Source organism: Mirounga leonina, unplaced genomic scaffold (genome assembly GCF_011800145.1).
Source record: "Mirounga leonina isolate KUSES-001 unplaced genomic scaffold, KU_Mleo_1.0 Mir_154, whole genome shotgun sequence".
Taxonomy (NCBI): Eukaryota; Metazoa; Chordata; class Mammalia; order Carnivora; family Phocidae; genus Mirounga; species Mirounga leonina.
Window position 1 is genome coordinate 15,472,186 of NW_023270389.1, and position 24,153 is coordinate 15,496,338.

At 37.6% G+C, this 24,153-nt stretch overlaps 1 protein-coding gene across 1 annotated transcript in view; it reads left to right on the plus strand.

Moving 5' to 3' along the window:
- USH2A (usherin) overlaps positions 1-24,153 on the plus strand; it is a 702,118-nt gene that overhangs the window by 480,304 nt on the left and 197,661 nt on the right. Inside the window, exons 43-45 of the mRNA XM_035010130.1 lie at positions 8,356-8,519; positions 20,470-20,679; positions 22,008-22,210. Coding sequence (XP_034866021.1) covers positions 8,356-8,519; positions 20,470-20,679; positions 22,008-22,210 — 577 coding nt within the window. The remainder of the gene's footprint in view (positions 1-8,355; positions 8,520-20,469; positions 20,680-22,007; positions 22,211-24,153) is intronic.

Here is a 24,153-nt window from a genome sequence, read left to right on the forward strand (position 1 = left end):
GCCCCTTCAGCCCGTGGAGGGTTCTCTCACAACTCTGAGAGAAAACTGGAAATTAGTCCACTGGTGGGCACTGTGTGCTGTGACCGCTTTCCTGTTAAGAGGTGATCTTTCTCAGTAGAGGCAGGGCTGGCCACCCCTCCTGGTAAGCCAGCGGTCTCTCCGATTGCAGAGGGGAGGACCCGAGCTCTCAGCTCACTTTGTTACACACCTGTCTCACAGCTCCTTAATGACCCCACCCTTTGGCTTTTGTCTTCTTGACTTATTTGTTTGGTTGCTATTTTGGGGGGTGGGGAGGAGTAATTGAATTCTAATGCCTTTAAGAGGAACAAGTAATTTTCTATTCTCCTCAGACTCCATCAATCCTTCTTTCTTTCTTATCTTACATATACATAAATAAGTGAAACACTGAAGTGTCGCTCCCCATTTTCACCTGATATCACCATAGCTACGTCTAGAATCAGTTTTTTAAATGGCATGTCTCTTGATATAAAAAGTAAAATTAACTTAAGATTCACTGGGCATCCCTTTATGAATGTATCTGTGAGTGTAAATACAAATTGAAGTCAATTTCCTTGGTCACGTGATCTATTTTGGTTAGCTATATGTTTATGATAGATAGAAAACACACCAATTTAATCTAAATTGTTATTATATTCTGAAGTTCAAATCATTCTAGTAATTATTTTTCCCATTATAGCTCCATGTACCGAATAGAATATTGAGCTAATTAGATAACTTAGTTTAAACAAAAATAGTTTTGTTCTTATGATTATCTTAGGTAGGGGGGGATTTTGTCTGAGTTACACAGTTAAGTTTCCTCATTATTGAATTTTTACTCTGTGTAGACATGAACTCAGTGTAACTGTAGGTTTATATGATTTGTCAGTTTCTAACTTTTCTTCCTTAATAATTCTGTGCAAAAAGTTATGGTTGTTGGGGGAACCATAACTTTGGGTTCCCTGACATTTTCATCACTTGGAAAACCTGGTGAACATGCTGTTATCATCTGATGCTGAGGTGAGCCAGGCAAGGTTTAATGGGGGGCAGCGACCTCCTCGTTGTAAACATCAGCCCACCCTTATGATTTCCAGTGCTTTGTTTTCTGAGGGATCAGATAAAACTACCAAGAACAAAGTGACGGCATGTCTTCCTTTTTGCTCTGAATTTGATGCAGGAGGAACAAGTTATAAGAAATAATAGGTTATTTTTTCTGTTTTAAGGAAAATGTTGACTTGTAGATAATAGTGACTTAGCTTTCATTAAGTTTATAAAGGGAGATATGTTCTAACTCCTGTTCCTTTCTATTATTTATAAATTTCTAAATGTACTTCTTTGCAATGACAGTCTGGAAAGAGACTTCCATGTGACTCCTCAAGGATCCATTAATTCTTTCTTTTTTTTCTTAATTTTATTATGTTAATCACCATACATTTCATCATTAGTTTTTGATGTAGTGTTCCATGATTCATTGTTTGCATATAACACCCAGTGCTCCATTCAGTACATGCCCTCTTTAATACCCATCACCAGGCTGGCTAACCCATCCCCCCATCCTCCTCCCCTCTAGAACCCTCAGTTTGTTTCTCAGAGTCCATAGTCTCTCATGGTTCATCTCCCCCTCTGATTTCCCCCCTTCATTTTTCCCTTCCTGCTATCTTCTAATTCTTGTCTTTAAATGAAAGTATTCAGGGTGCCTGGGTGGCGCAGTTGGTTAATTGTCTGACTCTTGATTTCAGCTCACATCATGATCTCAGGGTCCTGGGATTGAGTCCCATGTCGGGCTCCATGCTCAGCGGGCAGTCTGCTTGAGGATTCTCTCTCTCCTTGTGCCCCTCTCCCCCCCACCTCTAAAATAAGTAAATAAATCTTTTTTTTAAGATTTTTTTTTATTCTTATGTTAATCCCCATACATTACATCATTAGTTTTAGATGAAGTGTTCCATGATTCATTGTTTGTGCATAACACCCAGTGCTCCATGCAGAATGTGCCCTCCTCAATACCCACCACCAGGCTAACCCATCCTCCCACCCCCCTCCCCTCTAGAACCCTCAGTTTGTTTTTCTGAGTCCATCATCTCTCATGGTTCATCTACCCCTCCGATTTCCCCCGCTTCATTTTTTAAGATTTTGTTTATTTATTTGACAGAGAGGTACAGAGAGCCAGAGAGCACAAGCAGGGGGAGCGGCAGGCAGAGGGAGAAGCAGGCTCCCCACTGAGCAGGGAGCCCGATGTGGGGCTTGATCCCAGGACCCTGAGATCATGACCTGAGCCAAAGGCAGACACTTAACCATCTGAGCCACCCAGGCGCCCCATAAATAAATCTTTTAAATAAATAAATGAAAGTATTCAAAATTAAATATTCATCTTATTTTCAAAAAATAGTTGGACTTGAGTGTTTTAAAATTAAATTCTTTAGCTAAATATATCATAAAATCTAAGTTTAAATTTTACTGGCATAGATTCTGATTTTTTTTAAACCTTCCAAAATGAAATGTTTCAAGTCCTAAAAGAGGATGTAGTTTCTGGGGGATAATATTCAAAAGAATAATGCCTTTCATTCCCCTCCTTTGCAATAAGAGCAAATGTAGAGAGAGGACATGTCCTGTTTTGCTAATATGGAAAGACTGGGCCAGTTCCATGAGACCTGTTCCTATAGCGTAAGTATATTTAAGTTGTAGCTGTTAAGTAAAGAAGTTAACTTTGGACATACAGAGGGGTGAGTGGAAGGAATGCTTTTCTCCCGTGACCCCTAATGTGAGGTAGATCCTGTTACTTTCTTCATTAATGTCAAAATGCGAATAAAAGTCGGGTCTCAGAATGAAAGCCAACTTCTGTGCACATTGGTGTGCCATCTCATAGGAAAGGACTTATTCAAAATGAGCAAATATGTGTCTATTTCACATTTATTTATTTATTTTTTTAAGATTTTTTATTTATTTGACAGAGAGAGACACAGAGAGAGAGGGAACACAAGCAGGGGGAGTGGGAGAGGGAGAAGCAGGCTTCCCACAGAGCAGGGAGCCCGATGCAGGGCTCGATCCCAGGACCCCGGGATCATGACCTGAGCCAAAGGCAGATGTTTAACAACTGAGCCACCCAGGCGCCCCCCCCCCTTTTTTTTTTCTATTTCACATTTAAATTAAAGTAGTAGAGTCACGGTGTGTTTCTCCATTGAGATTTTTTTTCATCGCTCTAAATTCACCTCCAAGCTATCCTTTTCCAAATATTGTCATATGAAACCTTACCTCATGAAAAATGAGCCTCCACATGTGGAAGAATGCATTTTTGTCATAGGAGATTTTTTTCCCTAATGTTTTATTCAAAACCAAAAACAAGCCAAAAAAAAAAAAAAAAAACCGAGTTTCATTGCATTTCTTTCTAATGTGATGACAGAGTAGAACAAAGACAGAAATTACAGCAAAATTATTTTAGGTGTAGCATTCTGGTAGCATAATTATAGATGGCCACAATAATATGACAGCAGCAACTTGCCCTCACAATCTAGAAAGTACCACGTTATGAAAACTTTTAAGGGTGATAAGCATTACTCTTCAATATCAAAAGAAAAGCATCTTCAGTAGCATTTTTAGAAACAGTAAATAAGTGGTATAAAGAACAGGCAGATACCATCAATGAAATATTTAAACAACTGCAGATTTAAGCAGCAGAAACAGTGCTGCATTTTGTTTGCTTATTTATTCATTCTCACAAAGGATTTGGGGATGTAAGGAACAGTATGCTATTAGAGGTTTCTCAAACCCTCCCATGTGTGACGCCGTACTCCAGCACATGCTGGGCTGTGGCAGATATGAAGAAGAGTTAGTGGAAGAAGCAAGTGAATAGCCTGCATTTTCAGAAGCATGATTTATATTGGTGACAATATTGACACATGAATTCTGTTAGGACATCAATAAAGTTGACACATTTTTAATTCTGATGAAAATAACCTGAGGCATTCTGTGGCTGCACTGAAGAATCTTATTGGTTACAAAAACACATCAGACCCTTTCAAGATACAAGCCTTCACACGTTTTGCCCTGGAATCATGCTTCCCTCTAGACAAATGTCTTCGTTGCACAAAATGCCGCTTGTCATCAATACCTAGCGCAAATGTTACTTCCTCTGTGAAGACTTCCTGACTGGATGAGGTTCAACTAGATGCTCTCTCTGAAGCATGTTGGAAGAAAAAGGAATAAACGAACCCATAATTTAGGGGTTCTCATTTAAAAACATATTTCTGTAAATACGTATGTTCTCCAGTAGAACAGATATCATGTTCATTATGTTTAGTACCTAGAATGTTGTTAGTGTTCAACAAATATTCTTGAATGAATGAATGAAATAATGTAGCAACTTGAGAGACAGTACAATGTGTAAAAGAAACATCTTGCTAAGTTTCAGTAGGGCTTATTTCTCTATTGGACAGGTATATTTTTGTGATGCTAATTTACCAAATCATGTATGACCTGAAAGTTATGAGACTGAATGCTTTAGTAACTATGAAATACCCATTCATTCATTTATGAAATTTGCTACTCTGTAAATAAACAGATTCCTGGGTCATAAAAACTTCAACATCTAAAAGGCACCCAACTTTCTAATTCACTTGAGTAATAAAAACTGAACCTTGAAATGAGTACATTTCCATAAATAAGTTTTTAATATAAATTATCTTTTACAAGGAAAAATACCATAGTCATTTCTGTAACACAACAAAGTTTTCCATTTTCTGTGTGTTGGTGAAGGGAGAGCTTGAGGGTGGTCTCAGCAAATTAGTAATTTAGAGAATAACTATTGTAATAACCCAGTCTTCCTAAATTGACCTCAAACAGTTGGTTTTACTAGCTCTATATAAAGTGTTCATTCACTTTGCAGATTTCAAAAACTGTTTCCTACAGAGTTTGAAATGGTACATTTTTCAAGATATCCCTAGGGAACGCAATTAGTATTTAGAGAAGAAATTGGTTTGATATACATAAGTTTTGCATGAGGATATGATGTCAATCAGTCTAGCATTTTTCTTTTAAAAGTATCCTTTTATTATTAACTAAATGGAATGTCACATTTGATGTCAGTAATCAACACCTCAGTCCATCTAAAAACCAGCATATCTTGAGTGGATGGAAAAAAAAAAACACTTTAAGCACATTAATACATATATTCTTTTTTGACATGAAGTGGCAAAATATAAACTGACACATATAAGTATATATACTGACTAACATAAAGATTAGACTTTGGATACAATGAAAACGATGTATTTTAGTATTTCATTTAGGAGAATTCAAGATTTTATATCCCTAAAATTTTAACTTAACCGTTTGAAAGTTAAAGAAAATGCAAAAGACAGATGGATGACATCAAGTCAAATGCCTATTGATTTCTCGTTTAAATAAAATAATGAATAGTGGAAAGAATTTAAGATTAGAAGTGAGGAGCCTAGAGACTTGCTTAGTCATCTTAACTAGTTGTATAACCTTAGGCAAAACCACTTAACTTCTCAGGGTCTCAGTTTTCTTATCTGTAAAATGTAGCAGCTATTTTATTATTTGAAGTGGATAAACTCTACAGCCTTGTCTCGCTCAAAAATTTTAATATTACTTTGGAAACAGTCCCTCCAATTATCTATATGGCCGCAATTTCTTCTATGTAGATATAAATCGTATATTTCACCACAGGAAAATTATGATGGAGTAGCTTAAAGGCCCTACAGAAGTTGTTTACGATGTTAATTACACTTGCAGAAAAGAACCACACAAATGGTATCACTTTAAAGCCATAAAGATTACTAAATGTATAATAGCATAGACATGTGGAAATAAACTCAACTATTGTAGGAGAGAAGACTAGGCATCCAGACTCTAGCTAAATTTGTTTTAAGCCGTTTTATGAAGTAAAACACAATTAAAAGTATTTCACCCAGGGAGAAAGCTATTGAAGTCAGGGTCACTGGTTCAATTCCCAAGTGAGCCATTAACTTTTGTTTCATTCCATTGTCACAGACTCACTAACCTCTTAACCCCAACTCACCATCTTTCAAATTCATACAAGTGGTTACAGAGGAAATTTGGCGAGACTGTTTGGATATGTAAGCAAAAATCTATCCCCTCGCTAGAAAAATAATTCAAAGGTCAAGCCCCAGTGATATGACATCATCCAAGTATTGACAGATCAGATTATCCTTAGGATGATTATTACTGTTATTATCACCATCATTATTATGGTGGCAGCATTGCATTGTGGTTAAAAGAGCCAGCTCTAGAATTAGACTGGGTTTGAATCTGCACTGTCCCACTTACCAGCTTGACAAATTGGACAAGTTATTTAACTCTTCGAGCATTATTTTCCTCATTTTCAAAATAGTTGTTATAATAGCACCTTGTAGGGTAATTGTGAGGAACGAGTGGGTTAATCCATGTGGAAAATCCCTGAAACATACTAACTACTAAGTAAATGCTATTATTATCTTTCAGTTGTCTTGGTCACGTTGACTGGTTGGCACTTGCCAAAAAGTGTCTGTAGTGGCTTCCTCCAGCTGCTAGGAGCAAACTGGATGACATAAAACAATAGAAGTGTATTCTCTCACACTTCTGGAGGCTGAAAGTCCAAAATCAAGGTGTTGTCAGGGTCATGCTCCCTTCAGTCTCTGGAGAAAAGTTGTTTCTTGCCTGTTCCAACTTCTGGTGGCCAGTTGTTGCTTGGCTTGTGATGCTATAATTTCAATCTCTGCCCCTGTCTTCACATGGCTGTCTTCTCCCTCTGTGTGTCTCTGCATCAAAATTTTCCTCTGTTTTTATAAAGACATCAGTCCATTGCATTTAGGGCTTTCCTGAACCTAGTATGACTTCAACTTGACTATATCTGCAAAATCCCTATTTCCAAATAAGTTCACGTTCACAGGTACCAGGGGTTGGGACATAAACATATCATTTGTTGGTGGGGGGAGGCACACAATTCAACCCATTACAGCATACAAAACAGAAAAATAGAAAGAAAATAAAGCACAAGAAGAAAGGGTAAAGCAAACAAATGTAGAAAATCTGATGCTAGTACTTATTTGGGGGAAATAGGTAAATAGCCTCAAAGAAATCGCTGAGTCCTTACCTGTCACTACAACAGAGAAACACCTTACATGTGGCTGAGGCAGAGCCCAGCAAAGTATCTTTGGACCATGAGTGAGAAACAAGATGACTTCAACATGACTTCAACAAGCAGTAGAGGCAGACTTCAACATAGGTGGTAGCAAAATGCTGTGAGAATCCTGACAATTATTTGGCACAATCCTGCAAATGGCATCCTCCCTTTGTCAAGCCTGATCAGTTGTGACTTATCAAGACACGGTCCATAGGCCCTGCATTGGATGCAAGGTAACTTGGATGACATCATAAACCCAAAGAAGGTGATGATGATCTGAGGCCAGCATTTGCACTGAGTACTGGATGTCCCCAGGGATAGTGATGTGTTGTGCAACATGTTTTAATCAAATTTCATGGACTAAACAATTGTCCACGCAAAGTCTGACTGTGTCTATAAATAGCATTTTCCTATCTGGGCAGTTTTGAACCAAATGAAGAAAGCATGATAGTCTTCTGCCTGAAAGAGCCAAAAAGGATTAAAAAAACTGATGGCTTTACCCTATCGTTGATTTAATACATGACTTGGAAAGTCCTCATCATATCACATCACCATGTCCAGTTTTCTTTTTCTGCAAAGCAATATTCAGTTTCCACTGTATTGACTCAAGTAAATATGTTCACATGATGGCAAAATGCAGCTCTCTGTAGCAAAATTCTCGGCGGGAGAACGTTGTACCCTTGGTCACAGTTACGATTTAATTTAGGGGTTTATCTGTCTTCCAAAGAGATTATAGGAAGGAAGGATAGGTGTAGGAAGAAAATGGTGATGAGGGATTCTGATATTTGAAAATGGATGAGTTTCCCAAAAGAAGAGCATAAAACTGTCTGGATAAAATTCAGATAGAACACTGGCAGGTTGCCAGATTTGTAATTGCATCTTGAATTGAGCTGTAATCCTTACCACTTCCGAAAACAATAAGAGTGAGAAAACGATAAACCACATTTGTTTTACATAGCGGGTATTTGCTTTAGCATTCCTAATAAAATATTCTCCCTGACACTTTGGTGAAGGCTTCAGAGCCACAAAAATAGTTATATGTTTTTTTGTGTAGGGAGGAAAAAGAAGATCATTCTCTTTTGTAGGGGGAAACAGGAAATTGTGGATTTTGAAGGGATTAAAAAGGGAAATCCTGTATTTTGTAAGGAAAAAGAAATGTGTGTGTTTTGTCTTCTGCAAAAGAGGAACTGATAATGACTTTTTAAAAAACGACCTTTCAGGTTTACAACGTACGAATATAAGGTGTTTGTACACAACAGTGAGGGTTTCTCACCGAGCGAAGGAGCGACCGTGACAACATTAGCTGGTCTTCCAGAGAGGGGAGCCAATCTCACCGTAACTGTTGTTAACCACACGGCCATAGATGTGACATGGGCTAAACCAAGTAAGTAAGCTTCCCATGTCTTTAGTTCCCCTTAGCGTATTATACCAAAATGAATTTTATATGGGTGCATAAAAAACAACAACAACAATGGAAAGCTGAGATGCTTGTGTATTCTCCAAAGTCAGACTCTCTCCCTACTTGACATCTTTCCTGGGCCTTCTCTCTCTCTTCCATTCCTTTTGGTTGGGGATGTAGTTTCTGCCACACCAGCCAGTTGTACTAGAAATGTCCGTGTAGGGACGCCTGGGTGGCTCAGTCAGTTAAGCGTCTGCCTTCAGCTCAGGTCATGATCCCAGGGTCCTGGGATCGAGTCCCGCATCGGGGTCCCTGCTCCGCGGGGAGCCTGCTTCTCCCTCTGCCTCTGTCTCTCTCTCTGTCTCTCATGAATAAATAAATAAAATCTTAAAAAAAAAAAAGAAATGTCCGTGTATTAATTTGATAGAATGTAATACTGTGCACTTTCCCACAGAAAGCTCTGCCCCCCATCTTGTAACTCAGCACTTGTTAGCAAGAACCATTGATTAGGATGCAGTCATGTGAGGGATTTTTCTGAGTGAATCATCTTCAATGCTGGGGGTAGACAGAATTCCAGCTTGACACAGGAAAATGGAGCCTGGACATCACCACCGGGCTTGCTTCAATAATGCAGGGGGCTCGCCCTGACCCCATTCAGAACATACTTTTGTGGGTAGTTAGAAGAGCTCACAGATGGATCTAATCTTCTCCTGCACCTTTAGAAACAAAAAACTGAAATTTCAGATCTCGTTGGTCAGCAGAGTAGCGTTTAACAGAACTGTTATTTTGTAGTGATCCATTATCACAATTAGAAAACAACACTGGATTTATCATGGAAATATATGCTGTAACCATTCTTAGAAGTACCACTTGAGATCTGGCTAATAGTTGAATTAAAACTTGCTAGAATATTACCAAATATTGAGAAATATCTGATTCAGAAATCCCCAAGTAAAATGTTTGTCTTATGAAAGAAAACTGTACCTGCTAGAGTAATCATCTACAGTCATGTAGAAAGATGAAAAACTATCCTTGGCTGGGGAATAGTAACCATGTGATTTTCATCCAGCCTTTGAGTTTTGTTACAGCCTAAGACATGCTTCCCGTTCCATTTAGAACATCTGAGTGAATTTGCCTCCATGTTGTATTTTATCAATTGCGAATTAAAACCAGGATTAGGTGAGATTAACAGTAAATTAAAATCTGTACCGGCTCTGTTGATATATGTTGCCACTAAATAACCCATTTTTACAGAAGACTATCATCCTAGGGTTTTTATAAGGTTGCAGGTTTCTAATAATCTGTGTCACCTCTATTGGGATCTCTTAAGCCATTTAAATGGAAGAATGGAAGTTAATTGATGCTTATGATTACACTCTGCGACACCTCTGGGAAAAATACAAAGTTTTTACCTGGAGATGGATTTTTATGTATAATATATTTTCACTCATCTCTCTCTTTCCTCTCTACTTTACCCTCACCACCTGATTCATCTTAAAAGCCTGCTCATAAAGGTGGATGTCCTCCCCCTCATCTGACATTTGAATACTGCTGTTAAGATCCAGCTGCTGAATTTTCGCCAATATAGGTCCTTTACATTATCATTGCATGCCCGAAGTAAGCGTGCTTATAAAAACTGACAAACTTAATAGATCTGCAGCATCTCGCTGAAGTTTCATTACCTTGGTAATCTGAACCTCTGACCTTCGGGATGTAGGTAATACAATCTGCTGTTATTTCCATTCATACCTTAGAAATATTTCAGATAACTATTTGTGAGCACAAAGGTTAACTCTCAGAAGAGGGTCAACTCTCCAAAAGCTTGTCGCATTATCATTTTCTTCCTTCGTGCAACCTGCTAGCGTTAAGTAAATTAACTAGTTACTCCTCTGTGATAGGGCCACCTATTTTTTGCTATTTTAATTTAGGTTGTTTCCTTGACTTCTGGGATACCTTGAACATGCTAGAAGGTACAAAACTGTAGGATGAAAGTCAGTTGGGTACATTTATAAATATTTACTTATTAAAAATTGCCTTTCAAAAAAACATAAAATGTATTTAAAAAAAAAAAAACAACACATATTCTCTCTTAACTATGACCTCCCCATGGATACACCATTTTGACAGATGCATATTTCTGGTAAATTTTTACTAACCACAGATTAACAGGAATGTTACTGAACATTTCAGAAGCACCCATTTTAAATTTTGCATCGCTGTGTGATGTCATGGGAGGTAAAAGCCTCCCTGCATTCCTTCAGTTCATTTTTAGGGTTCATATTGTAAACTGGCAGCACACGGACCACGTTTACTTCCTCCATCCCCCCTACACTGTTTTGCCTATGGTATTTTTCTTAAAGAATATTTTGCCAACATTTAACAATCAGAAGATTTCACATAAAGATGATGACTCGGGATTGATTTGAAAAATCAAATGATTGAGTGAAACTACTCCCACATTGCAGGAGGAATATTATCAGTGGGCGCTGAGTAATGACTTCCTCTAGACAGGTCACACACTTCTATCTTCCCGGTCCCTATACAGATATGAGGTTCTTATTCCTGTTAAATATAATAAAAGAGAATATTTCAGCCTAAGTGAAACACCATGAAGATAAATTATATTAGTGAAAACAATCATACTTTTATAAAAAGGGATACAAAAATACCTTCACTTCAGTTATTCATAAAATTCTCAGAAAAGCCCTGTGAGATAGAAACTGGCACTTTGTGACTCACTCAACATTACACCGAGGAAGCAGAACTTCCCAAACTCAAGCTAAGGGCTGAGACATTCAATTTTCAGCTGTTTCTCATGCATTTAGCCTTAATGGTTATTAACACTTTGTTGAGTGATTTATTAAGATCCTCCCCATTTTGAATGCTCACTCTAAAATCAACAGCCTCAGGGGACCTGCGTGGCACAGTCAGTTGAGCATCCAACTCTTGGTTTCAGCTCAAGTCTTGATTTCAGGGTCCTGAGATAGAGCCCCCCCCACATTGGGCTCTACGCTCAGCACGAAGTCTGCTTGAGATTCTCTCTCTCCCTCTGCCCCTGCCCGCTCTCTCTCTCAAATAAACAAATCTCTCTCTCTTTATTAAATAAATAAAATATTTAAAAATAAATAAATAAATAGCCTAATAAGAAAATGCCCTTGAGAGAATGCAGTGGAAAGGCAACACCTCTCCTGAGGTTGCCTCACTAACAAGATCATCCATGGCCAGAACAAAGCAAGAAAACTCTGGAGGTAGTGAGAGAGGAAGGTACTGAAGAAGAGGAAATGAAAAATCATCCAAACGCTCTTCACTTTACCATCCATCAAGACCTCCCCTGAGCCTTTAGGTGTTCGCATCTTGTGTCACATCTTCCTCCCTCTCTCTTCTCCTTCCTCTTTTTCTCCTGTCTCCCCTCTTTCTCTTTTTCTCTTCTACCTCTCTCTCTCTATTTCCTCTCCTTCCTTTCTCCCACAGATATTTATTTATGACTTTATTTGTCCTGGGCACTGTTACTACAGTGATGAATGACATAACTCCTGCATTATAATATCTCAGTGAACTCTCTGGAAAAGTCATAAAGTATGAAGGTGTCACCCTTAAGAGAGTAAGTTTAAATCCACACAAAAGGTCTCTACCTCATCTTGATCTCTTAATCAGAAAGCACCAGATTTTGTAACTAGAAGAATTTCTGACTTTGTCTGAATTTATCTTGTTTGGGTGACAATACATATCAATACTTTCCAATGTCAGCCCTTTTAAAAAGCACCCACCATTGTTGGCACACCTTGTTCCTTACTCTTCTTCCCATTACTCCAGTTATCAAAGCAAATAAGCTGTATTTGCCTTTTCCTTGGGCTGTCCTCTTGTTCACTTGTGCATCTATTGTAGTCTGACCTTCCCTCATACTCTACTGACATGGTCCTCCTGAAGTCCTTCTCACCTCATGACCCAATCCAACCTTCTCTTCTCTATGCCATTCCATTCTGTTTCTCTGCATGGTGGGTCCTGTCATGACCCCTCCTCACTGAAATGCTCCAACCTGTGTCAAACAACTACTCCTTCTCCTTATTCCCTAAATACAGACTTTTCTCAAAGTTCTTTCCTTAGTATCTTTTTCACACTCCAATTCTCCTGTGGGTGATTCCATCTATCTCACTGTTTCAAGTTCTCCTAACTAGAAAAATGACAAAATTCTATGAAGCCTTATGAAGGGATGATTTAAAAAATAAACTTTGGAATCAGGGAAACTTGAGTTTGGATCCCAGTTTCAGTACTTTTTAGCACTATGACTAAAGTAAGCCACTTAACCTCACTAAATCCTAGTTTCCTAATCCAACATCCAGGGATAATAATAACTGCTTTAAAATGTTGTGATAGGGATGAAATGAGATAATATATGTTTAGAACATAGTAATCATTTAGAATTGGTATAAAGTATTACTCTGTCTCTAAAATGTTGACTGTTTTCAACAGCAGTTTTACAAAATACAAAAAAAAAAATTGGGCTGCCATTTCTATTAAAAATTGGGGTATGGTATTCAGATAAAAACATTTCTACAGTGAGTTGAAGATAGACAAAGAATAGATGTCACTTTATAATGACCTGACTTGACTAAAAGGTAGAACTACCAACCATTGAATAGTATCATTTCCCCACCTCCTTCCCCTTGAGGTGGTGGTGTTCCCCATGCCCATCAACTTAGAGACAACACTTACCAGCCTTGGAGTTAGTTGTGGCCTTGTGCCAGTATTTGTGCCAATAAAATGTGAGAAGAAATGATGTATGTCTTTTGGTGTCATGAACACAAAACATTAGCTATGTGCCTTCCTGTTCTCTCTTCATAATTTCCCTGGACTGAAATGTAGACATGGCAGTTTTCTCAGTTTCATCTCTGCAGGCACAGACGACACCCTAAGAGATCCAAAGCCACAAAAGAGAAGGAACCTGGGTTGTTGAAATGGAACACCATCTGACTCACTCACTTTGGGGCTAGTATGTGAGATGTAAATTAACATCTATTTTATTTAAGTCACTTTATATCAGGGCTTCTTGGTTACCACAGCTCAGTTAACTCTCTCATTCCCTGTTTGCACATATCAGTTCACATAAGGAGCAGAAGTTATCTATCCTATTTCCATTGCTAAATATAGAATGATGAATAATTCACACATCTCATATGCAATTTCCTTTAAATACAATTTTCTCTGGCAGGCTATTGATAAGAGTTGGAACACAGTGAAAGACTAAAGTAGCTGGGGGAGGGGGGAATTCCTAAATACAGTTATTTGTTTCTGACTGATGCGTAAACAAGACAGAAGGGATGAGGCATCTTTTTGGGAAAAATAAGGAGGCTGGCTTGGATCACTGTCCAAGAGGATCTTCCCACTTCTTTATGTGAAAAATCTTACTCTCTTGCAGAGTAACGAATTTTCTCAAGAAGTAGTTTGATTTTTTTAAAAAAACTTTTGCTAAGTAAACTCTACCCCCATCGTAGGACTCAAACTCACAACCCAGAGAGATCAAGAGTCCCATGCTCTACTGACTGAGCTGGCCAGGTGCTCTGCAAGAAGTGGTTTTGGTTCCTCGCATTTTCCAAGAAGTATTTAGTTAATGACAAGAGTTCTGCACCATAGAACTTGGGAAACTGAACACTGATTTGAGAATCTATGAGCAAGACACATTTCTATTATAAAATAACCTTAATGGGATCCTTCCAAGTTTTTACATTTGAACAAAATTACCTCCTCCCAATGAGCCTGCTAATGAGAGATGTGGCTAAAGAATTCAATCCTAGACAAATTTGGACACCTGTTGAATGGAGTGGTTTGCTATAATTGCTCTAGATCAGGCCACAAACATTTTTCTAAAAAGCCAGGTAGTAAATACTTCAGGCTTTGCAGGCTATATATAGTCTGTGTTGGAACTGCTCAACTTTGCCATTGTAGCACAAAAACAGCAAGAGACAACACTTACACAAGCATGGCTATGTTCCAGGAACAGTTTATTATGGATACCGAGATAAAATTTTCATGTAATTTTCACATGTCACAAAATACTACAATTCTTTTGATTTTTTTCCCAGCCATTTAAAAAATGTAAAAACCATGCTTAGTTTGCAGAATATATATAAACAGGTAGCAGGCCACATTTGGCCTAGAGGCCAGATTTTCCCATGGACCACCCTTGGCTGACCCTAATGTAAATGCTAAAAATCTAGAGGACATAATTGATACTAACAGTAATCTCTAGAGGTGGCTGGATGCCTCAGTGGGTTGGAGTGTTTACCTTCCTGGGATCGAGCCCCACATTGGGCTCTCTGCTCAGCAGGGAGCCTGCTTTTCCCTCTGCTGTGTGTTCTCTCTCTCTCTCTCGTCTCTCTCTATCTCTCTGTCAAATAAATAAATAAATAAAAATCTTTAATAGCAATCTCTAAAAATAATCCAACAGCATGCAAAGAGCATCATCTAAGTGCTTTAGCAAGAGGACTTTCAGCTAGCCCACCTAACAACTGCTTTGAATTACTACAAAGGAGAGGGGACTGTTGTATATTTGAGAATCTGCCGCAGCTAAGATCACATTTCTGAATCTCTATATAGAGATTACCACCCAAAATGGCATTTAATAGCAAAAATTTTGTCCACAGGTTATAACCTTCTTCTTCAACTCATTGAGGTTGAGTATGCTACAGTTAGAGCAACACCTTTACTCAGGTAAATTTATGTGATCTACAAAGTATGGGTTGCACATCATAGGATTAGAATATCTGAGCAAATTTAACCTCATAGGAAATCCTCATTTTTTCTTGTTGTTTCAAACACAAGCTAGAATGTACGGCTCCAAATCATATAAATCTAACTCAGATATTCACACTTTAATTTCTAAGTCCACCTGGTTGCCAGAAAATCACTTCAAATTCAAGAAATCTTGAGTGAAACAAGTATCAAATCCTCCATCCCATAATTACTCCTGTGTTTTCTATTTTATGTAATGGGATTCACACAGAAACCAAAACCATAAATCTGAGGTTTTTGTAACTCTTCCTTACCCCTTCTAAACTCTCTGGGGTCACTTAAGGACCTTGGCTCCTTCCATCTAGTAGATCCACTGTTCCCTTGGGCCTTGAAGTCCTGCAGGTGGGAAAACTAAAGAAAATCAGAGATGGTCAGTTGCTCTAAAAATAGCATAAACTGGTCACATGACCTTACCACCAGATGTAAGGAGCCCAGAAAATATATTCTGGCTATTTGACAAAAAGAAAAAACATGGATGTTGGTGAATCCTAACTTTTATCTTCTGTAGTGATTTCTAAAGTTAAATTGCTATTTGTCCTATAAATGCTATTGGTGGGTTAGTGCTATCTTTCTCTTTTTTTTTTCCATGACTTTCTATTTTTTTTTAAGATTTTATTTATTTATTTGACAGAGAGAGACACAGCAAGAGAGGGAACACAAGCAGGGGGATTGAGAGAGGGAGAAACAGGCTTCCTGCCTAGCAGGGAGCCCAATGCGGGGCTTGATCCCAGGACGCTGGGATCATGACCTGAGCCAAAGGCAGATGCTTAACGACTGAGCCACCCAGGCGCCTTTCTATTTTTTTAATTAACATATGAGGTATTGTTTGTTTCAGGGGTACAGGTCTGGGATTCATCAGTCTTACATAATACGCAGTGCTCACCATAACACATACCCTCCCCAATGTGCATCACCCAGCCACCCCATTTCTCCCACCCTGGCACTGTTACTTTCCTTGACCTTCTCACCTGCCATTTTCAATGTTTGGTTTATAAATTATAATATAATTATTTTTACATAATTATTTTCTCTAAATAGTTTCAATTTTTATTATCAATTCCTAAACTTTCCCAATATTGAATTCTGGATCTTGATTCACCTTTTTTATCTTCTGGATAACATTATTGGGAAAATTTTACCATTAAAGTTAAATAAATTAAATAAATTAATTACTCTTAATTAGTTATATATATATGTGTATATGTATATTTACTTTTATTCCTAAATAAGAAAGTCTTTCTGTTGTATTTGCACATAAATAATGACTTAGATGTGTATGAAATTCTTGTATCAAAATATTTTCCCTCAAAACCTGATGAAATTGTTCCATTGTCTTTCAAAATTTGGTGTTCTGGATGAGAAATCTGAAACTTGCCTGACTTTTTCTCCTTTGTAGATGATCTTTTAATGTTTAGCTTACCTTTGAAATGTTATAATGTTCCATGATATGTCTGAGTTTGGATATATTGCCATTATTTTGATCAAAACTATTAATCAATTTAATTTATGGACATAAACCTTTATTTGGGTCAGGTTTCATGGGGTATTTTATGTTCATGATTATTTATTCCATTTATTTTTCAGGTTGTTTAGATATTTTTATTCTCTGTCCTCAATATCTATAATTCTGACTTTCATTGATTTCTTCTTAGTCATTTTCCTCTTTATTCTTTCCTACTGTGTACTTTTAATCTGCTTTTGTCTACTTTTCATGCAGATTTGAATTCTGCCATTTCTCTTTATGTTTCCTTGCTGTCTTACTTAAACAAGATCACTTGACATCTTTGTCTTCATATCTGTCTTTTCACGATTATAGGTATGTTTCACAGAGGCTTCTTTTTCATAAAGGCATGTCCCCCCTTTGTTATTTTTAAAAGAACACAAGGCAAATGTTTTCTAAAACTCCCATCTCATTCTCATAGAAATAATACACATGCACGTGTGCATGCACACACATACACACACACACAAATCTGCTTTTGAAGGTTCTAGACAATGTTTTCCCTGTCTCACGCTATGAAGAAGCCTTGTGACTTAATGTTTTTCTCTTTTAAAAAATGGAACTATATTCAGGCCCAGATTTTACCAATATGCAGGGAGGGTGAAATTTACTTGGCTCCTCATTCCAGCTATTTCAATTCCAACAGGATTCCTCTCTCAGAGGTAGACTCAAGGTCAGCAGCCTTTAATTTTGTGCTGGCTTATTGAACTGAGGATGTATGTTCTATTTCTTAGACAGTTCAGTGACTTGGGAAGAACCCACTGAAGTTTAAAAATTTGTTTGAACAACAAAAAAGCATACTCCTGTGCATGCTCCTAGAACTTCTCATCAGATGACTAGGATATGAAGATATAATGTATGTCTACTATTTTTCTGTTTTGGACTCTGCACTAAATGAATGAGAAAAAAGAAATGTTGGAGGAGATGTTGGTGAGAGGCAAGACAATGCAGAAATCTGGCACTTACTGCCCAGAGATGCTGCCTGATTCTGGTTATAGAGGCCTCCATATCATGGAGTAAGACATAACCAAAGGAACTCAATTGCCATCTTTTTCTATCTTTTGAGGGACAATAGATTTTGTTCTATTTCAAAAGGGTTGACATATGGTACATGGCTAAGAATGGGCATCCAATGGAATTTTATCCAGATATCAACACACAATCTTTCTCATGTTGAACTTACAGCACTAGCTGCAATATTTTCAATGTATATACATAGGTACATTGATTGAAACTTAATGGAATAGATATCAGGCACATTTAATAACCCAGGTAAAACCCATTTATAACTGTCAGTAAAGTTTGAAAGCATTTCATCAAATTATATCTTTAGGGCTTGTATCTCTAACCAGAGTCCTCACTTAACAAACTAAAATACAACATGAACTTCAAATCTAGTATACTTTCCATTATACCTCAGCTGCCATAAATTAATGAGTAATACCATTGTAAGCCAGTAAAAAAATAATTCTAATGAAAGAAGAAACTTTTGCACTCACAGCACCATTGGCTTTGCTATACTTGACTAATATCATCTGGGAAAATATTGATGGATATGAATAACCAGTTCCTGCCAATGCACAACAATGACCTCATTATTGAAGGTACTTACATATTATGATATCAGAGAAAAGAAAATCTTAATCCCCAGAATTTTCCAAGTTTGTTACTAAAGATCTCTTACTATAAACTCTTTCAACTAGGCTGGCATACCAAACCTTTTTGACTATTGCTAGAGATAAATTCAAAGCAGTAGTGTGCTCAGCATCCAGTTTTTATGCAAGACCACCGAGATCTAAAGGAAAAGGGGTCCTTAAAAGAAAGTCATACATCCTCTAAAGCGGTATTCCTTTAAGTGGCCATATGCTACAATCTCACATATCAGAGACACTGTACTTTAATGACCATAAAGAGAAATGCCATCTTTTCTTCTCAATCCTTGGACTAGTGCTACTGAACTGTTTTGATGCATACTTTTACATACAATTTCAGGAGGTTCGTAAACCAACATTCCACCCCACGATTTTAACATGAACCAAGGTAATAGTTTCTGCTTAAGGTCTTTAAAAATAATACTAACATAAGTAGAGCAGTATACTATATAGTATACTTATGCTATTTCCTACCTAAGAAAATATGGCTGTTTTATGGCTTCTTTCTATTTTTATTTCTTGTTTCTTTTTTCTTTTTGTAATTTTGTAGGTAAAATCTATGTACCTTATTTTTTTTTAATTCAATTAGCCAACATATAGTACATCATTAGTTTTTGATGTAGTGTTCAATGATTCATTAGTTGCATAAATACCCTGTGCTCCTCAGTTCACATGCCCTCCTTAATGCCCCACGCCCCTCCCTTCTGCAACCCTGTTTGTTTCCTGGAGTCAAGAGTCTCTCATGGTTTTTCTCCCTCTCTGACTTCTTCCCATTCAGTTTTCCCTCCCTTCCCCCATGGTCCTCTATGCTATTCCTTATATTCCACATATGAGTGAAACCATATGACAATTGTCTTTCTCTGATTGACTTATTTCACTTAGCATAATACCCTCCTGTTCCACCCATATCAGTGCAAATGGTAGGTATTTATCCTTCTGATGACTCAGTAATATTTCATTGTATATATGAACATCTTTATCCATTCATCTGTTGAAGGACATCTCGGCTCCTTCCACATTGCTGCTATGAACATTGGGGTGCATGTGCCCCCTCTTTTCACTACATTTGTATCTTTGGGGTAAATACTCAGTAGTGAAATTGCTGGGTCATAGGGTAGCTCTATTTTTAACTTCTTGAGGAACCTCCATACTGTTTTCCAAAGTGGCTGTACCAGCTTGCATTTCCACCAAGCATCATTGTAGAAAGGTAATGAGAAGCAGAACTTAGGGCAAAGAAGGAGAAATCGGGCAAAAGCAGAAAAAGAAAACAGTAAACTGGTTTTTGAAAGGATGGTTGAGGAATTAATGAGTTATATTTGTGAGACAGTAAGTGATTGTTTTTGGCACCTTTTAAACATTTGCCTAATTCATAGAAACACAGTGAACTAGGAGAAAAGAATGAGAATCTTGATAAAAATTCAAATATCATCCTGGGATCCTACTGAGCAAATCCTTAAGGAGAGCATGTTGTATCAGCCTACTTCTTCAACAGTGTACATAACAGGATATCTGTCTAACATTCTTTTAGGTAGCATTTAGCAATTTTAAAAATGCCTCAAGTTCTAGGATCTGTGTCAGAAAATACCCTGTTTTGCATTAGCATAGACTTCTCTCAAGGATGATGTTACTTAGAAATGGAAGATATTCCATGTTTTGAATACTTTATTTTACTCTTAGTTTCCTTTTGTAACTGTTATATTAAAGTTCTGAAGATTAGTTGAATAACTGTAAGTAACATAACTAAAATATTTAAAAGAAATTTAGAAATTTATTTTCCTATAAAGATAAGTCTCTATGTAATTAATCATGGGGTAAGGGGAAGAAAATAAACTTTGTTAAAAAAATAAAAACAATGCTACCATAAAGAAGTGTCCATAGCGTTCCATTTTCCCCTTCTAGACAGAGCTGAAGATAAAGTTCATCCTCTGTCTTTTTTCCCTGAGGCCCTTTTAGATCAGCCACATTTACAGTATCCTGCATTTATTGTTAACAGCCTTTCAAGACCTACAAGGTGATGTTGAATATTATACACTTTTTTGGAGTTCTGCTACCTCAAATGAATCTCTCAAAATCCTCCCAGATGTAAACTCTCATGTCATCAGCCACTTAAATCCAAACACAGAGTATCGGATTTTTATCTCTGTCTTCAATGGAGTCCACAGCATCAGTGGTGAAGTACTGCGCGCAACCACTTTCGATGGGGGTGAGTCCAGATTTCAAGGGACACTTGGCTTCAGAGATGCAAATGAAATTGATTGATTCTTGCTGAGGTTGAGATCAGTCGTCCCTCCATCATAAAATTTCCGGCGTTGGAGGGAAGGGGGTTGGGACTAAAATGCTTAAGTGCTCGCTGTCGTCAAGTGGCAGATCAATATGCAGTTCCTTAGAGAGAGCAGCACAAGGCTCTAATAGGGATATTAGCCCAGTTTGTTCCTGTTCTTTTCGGTGTATGCTGAGTTTGGAGCTGAATTCGCATCAATAAATGGTGACATTTAGGAATATTTTTTTTAAGATTTGCTCTCAGAAGCCGTATGCTTTTCAAAACGGCAGCCAGGCATAGTGAGGGCTCTCCCTGAGTCACCAGAAATGGTAGGTGGAAGTTCAGCCACTGAGAAAAATTGCCTATGACTCATTTCTAAGCCAGTTAGCAAGGGAGAGGAAGCAAGGGAAGCAACTTGTGAATCTGAAATGTGTTTGGAATGGTCTTTCTAATCTTTTTGGCTTTATAAAGTCTCATTATAAACATTATAATATCATTACCTCCCAAGCAAGTGTTCCAGGTCATTAGCAGAGCACTTTAAGTGTGGAACCCATTTCCCTTTGTGGTGCCAAAGGTCGACACCTTTTGTTTATAAAATAGAATGGATCACAAGGACAATTTTTCAACTAGTTAAGATGGGTTCTTATGATAAAAATAGGTCTTTGCATAGTTATTTCTGACATGCTTGAATAATTGTGTAATTTAACGCCAAGCAAGATTTTTTTCCTAATGTTAGATTTCATCATTACCTATGGTAATCAACATTCAAAATCATTTACATAATGACAATATTGCATTTTTGCTTCATATTGCTTGAGTTACAAGCTAGTAACATCAAATGATTTTTTACGTTCCACCAGCCTCAGCCTCAATGTATTTGAGTTTTATTTTTTGCTTAAGGAGCAAATTTTCTTTCCTTTTTTTTTCCCTGGGAGGTATGGAGTGAAGGGATGGGAAAAAGAGACAAATAATAGATATGTGTTAGTGCTGCAGATGGGTGAATAATTTATCATCATATCCCACTGGTCACATAGTATTGAAGATTAGCACTATGCTGGTGGTATAAAGCATTTTACCACCAATTCTTATGGTTTCTAACTGAGAGTATAATAAGCCAATTTACAGAGGACTACAGACTGTGATAACTTCCTCAGAGAAAAGCAGATAAGCAACAAACCCTTTGCTAAACCTAAATACTAATATGCATTGAGTTTAACAAGTGCTTTTTCAGAGACAGCTGGAGTTTATTCAGTTTTTTCCTTTAATTCTAGAGCCTCAGGGCATGCTTCCTCCAGAGGTTGTCATCATCAACAGTACAGCTGTACGTGTCATCTGGACATCTCCTTCAAACCCAAATGGTGTTGTCACTGAATATTCTGTCTATGTAAATAATAAGCTCTACAAGACTGGAATGAATGTGCCTGGGTCTTTCATTCTGAGAGACCTGTCTCCCTTCACTATCTATGACATCCAGGTTAGAGCACTGTTTTTTGATGGTTAAGCTTATAAGTATGTTAAATAAAACATGCTGGGCTATGTCTCTAAGTGGACACCTTCGGTCTAGGTTACAGATTATTTATATACTGGGGAGGGGAGAGAAAAGAGAGAAAATGATTAGGATTAAATCTATTTGCTGTGGGCCAACACATGAGTCTCTGGAAAGAAGATAATGGTAATATGGAAAATAGTGGTGATGATATTCTCATAGGCAAAATGGGGCAAGTCATATATTGTCAGGAAATCTTGCTATGCAGTTTACCTTTGTCCTGCCTGGTTCTTTTACTGATATCAAAAGCAGAATCAGCCTGTGAATGTGGAGACATTTTTTTCTCCCTATTTCTGCTATTTGTTAATTTAATAACTCCAAGGAAGTTACATAACCTGTTTGTGTCAATTATCTTTTTTGTAAGGACAATGGACTCCATGACTTAAAACATTCTATCCACCCCTAGCATTCTGTGATTCGGAAGGCAGCAAGAAAACAGAAATGAATATATGGCAGACAAAATATATTGAAGAATTTTATCACATGTGTGGCAACCCTTACCTACGTGAGAAGAGTTGTATTTAAACGTTTTTGCCCTTGAACCTCTTTGAGAATCTGATGATGTCAGTGCACCCTGCCCTAGAAAAACATGTATGTATTTATCTGACAGAAGTTAGCATGCAATTTCAGAGTGCATTGACCATGTGAGGCCCAACTCTCATAGACCTCTTCGAGATCTACTGACCTTCAAAATAGAAAAAATATAGAGACCACTAAGGCATTTACAATAAGGAACTTTTCCCCAAGGAGTTGGAAATCTTTTTACAGTATTGGGATATAAAAGATAACAAGGCCAAATGTGGAAATTAATGATAAAAACAGAGTGTTTCAGAAACTCAAAGTTTATAGAGGAGGGTAGCAGTTTGGTAAATTTTTAAAGAAACTGTGCTACTTATAACATTCATAAGAGCTTTGTAAATAATTTTCAAAAGATACTAAGCATAGATATTTTCTTTGACCACAGAAACTTTTCACTGGCTTTGTCCATTAAGTGCTACCTCATTTATTTTCCCAGCCCCTTCTTTCCCCCACATTTGAAGGTGAAACATACACAATCATCTGGCTACAACCAATGCTTTAGCCTCTCCCACTGCTAGGCCTAGCTTCTTCAGAAAACAAAATTAAAATTTGATAAAAGAAGAAAGATATGTTGATTATTTTCTTTTACACTCTGTGATTTCCATGAACCCACCTGAGTTATCGTAGCATGGAACATTTAGTCTGATGCTTATGTTCACGGTTTTTATTTTATTTATTTATTTTTTATTTATTTATTTATTTATTTTAATTTGAGAGAGAGAGAATGAGAGACAGAGAGCATGAGAGGGAGGAGGGTCAGAGGGAGAAGCAGACTCCCTGCCGAGCAGGGAGCCTGATGCGGGACTCGATCCCGGGACTCCAGGATCATGACCTGAGCCGAAGGCAGTCGCTTAACCAACTGAGCCACCCAGGCGCCCATGTTCACGGTTTTTAGAGAGTCCATATGTGCCTGCACGTCATAGGTCAAATTATAAAATAAAAATCACAATCAAAATAATTAGCCATATAACTTTATGAACAAGGTTAGTTTAGAAAGGTGATGGAGGATTTGCTGGATTATTCTCTTTTGGGCCCTCATGGAGAAGGCTGACTGAGTCCTCAAAAGGCAACTTATTCATTTACTTTACCAGGACTCAAAATACAATGTAAGGTGAGATCACTGGGTGCTATGCATGCACGTCCTGATCCAGCTTTCTGATTATATAGCAAGAGTTGATGTGTAAGTGTTTCAGGCATGTTCTACTATGACAGGCTTCACTCATACCTACTGGTTTGAGTCACTAGTGGCCTGAGGAAAGTGCATTTCTGATCAGATTTGGGACATGGAAAAA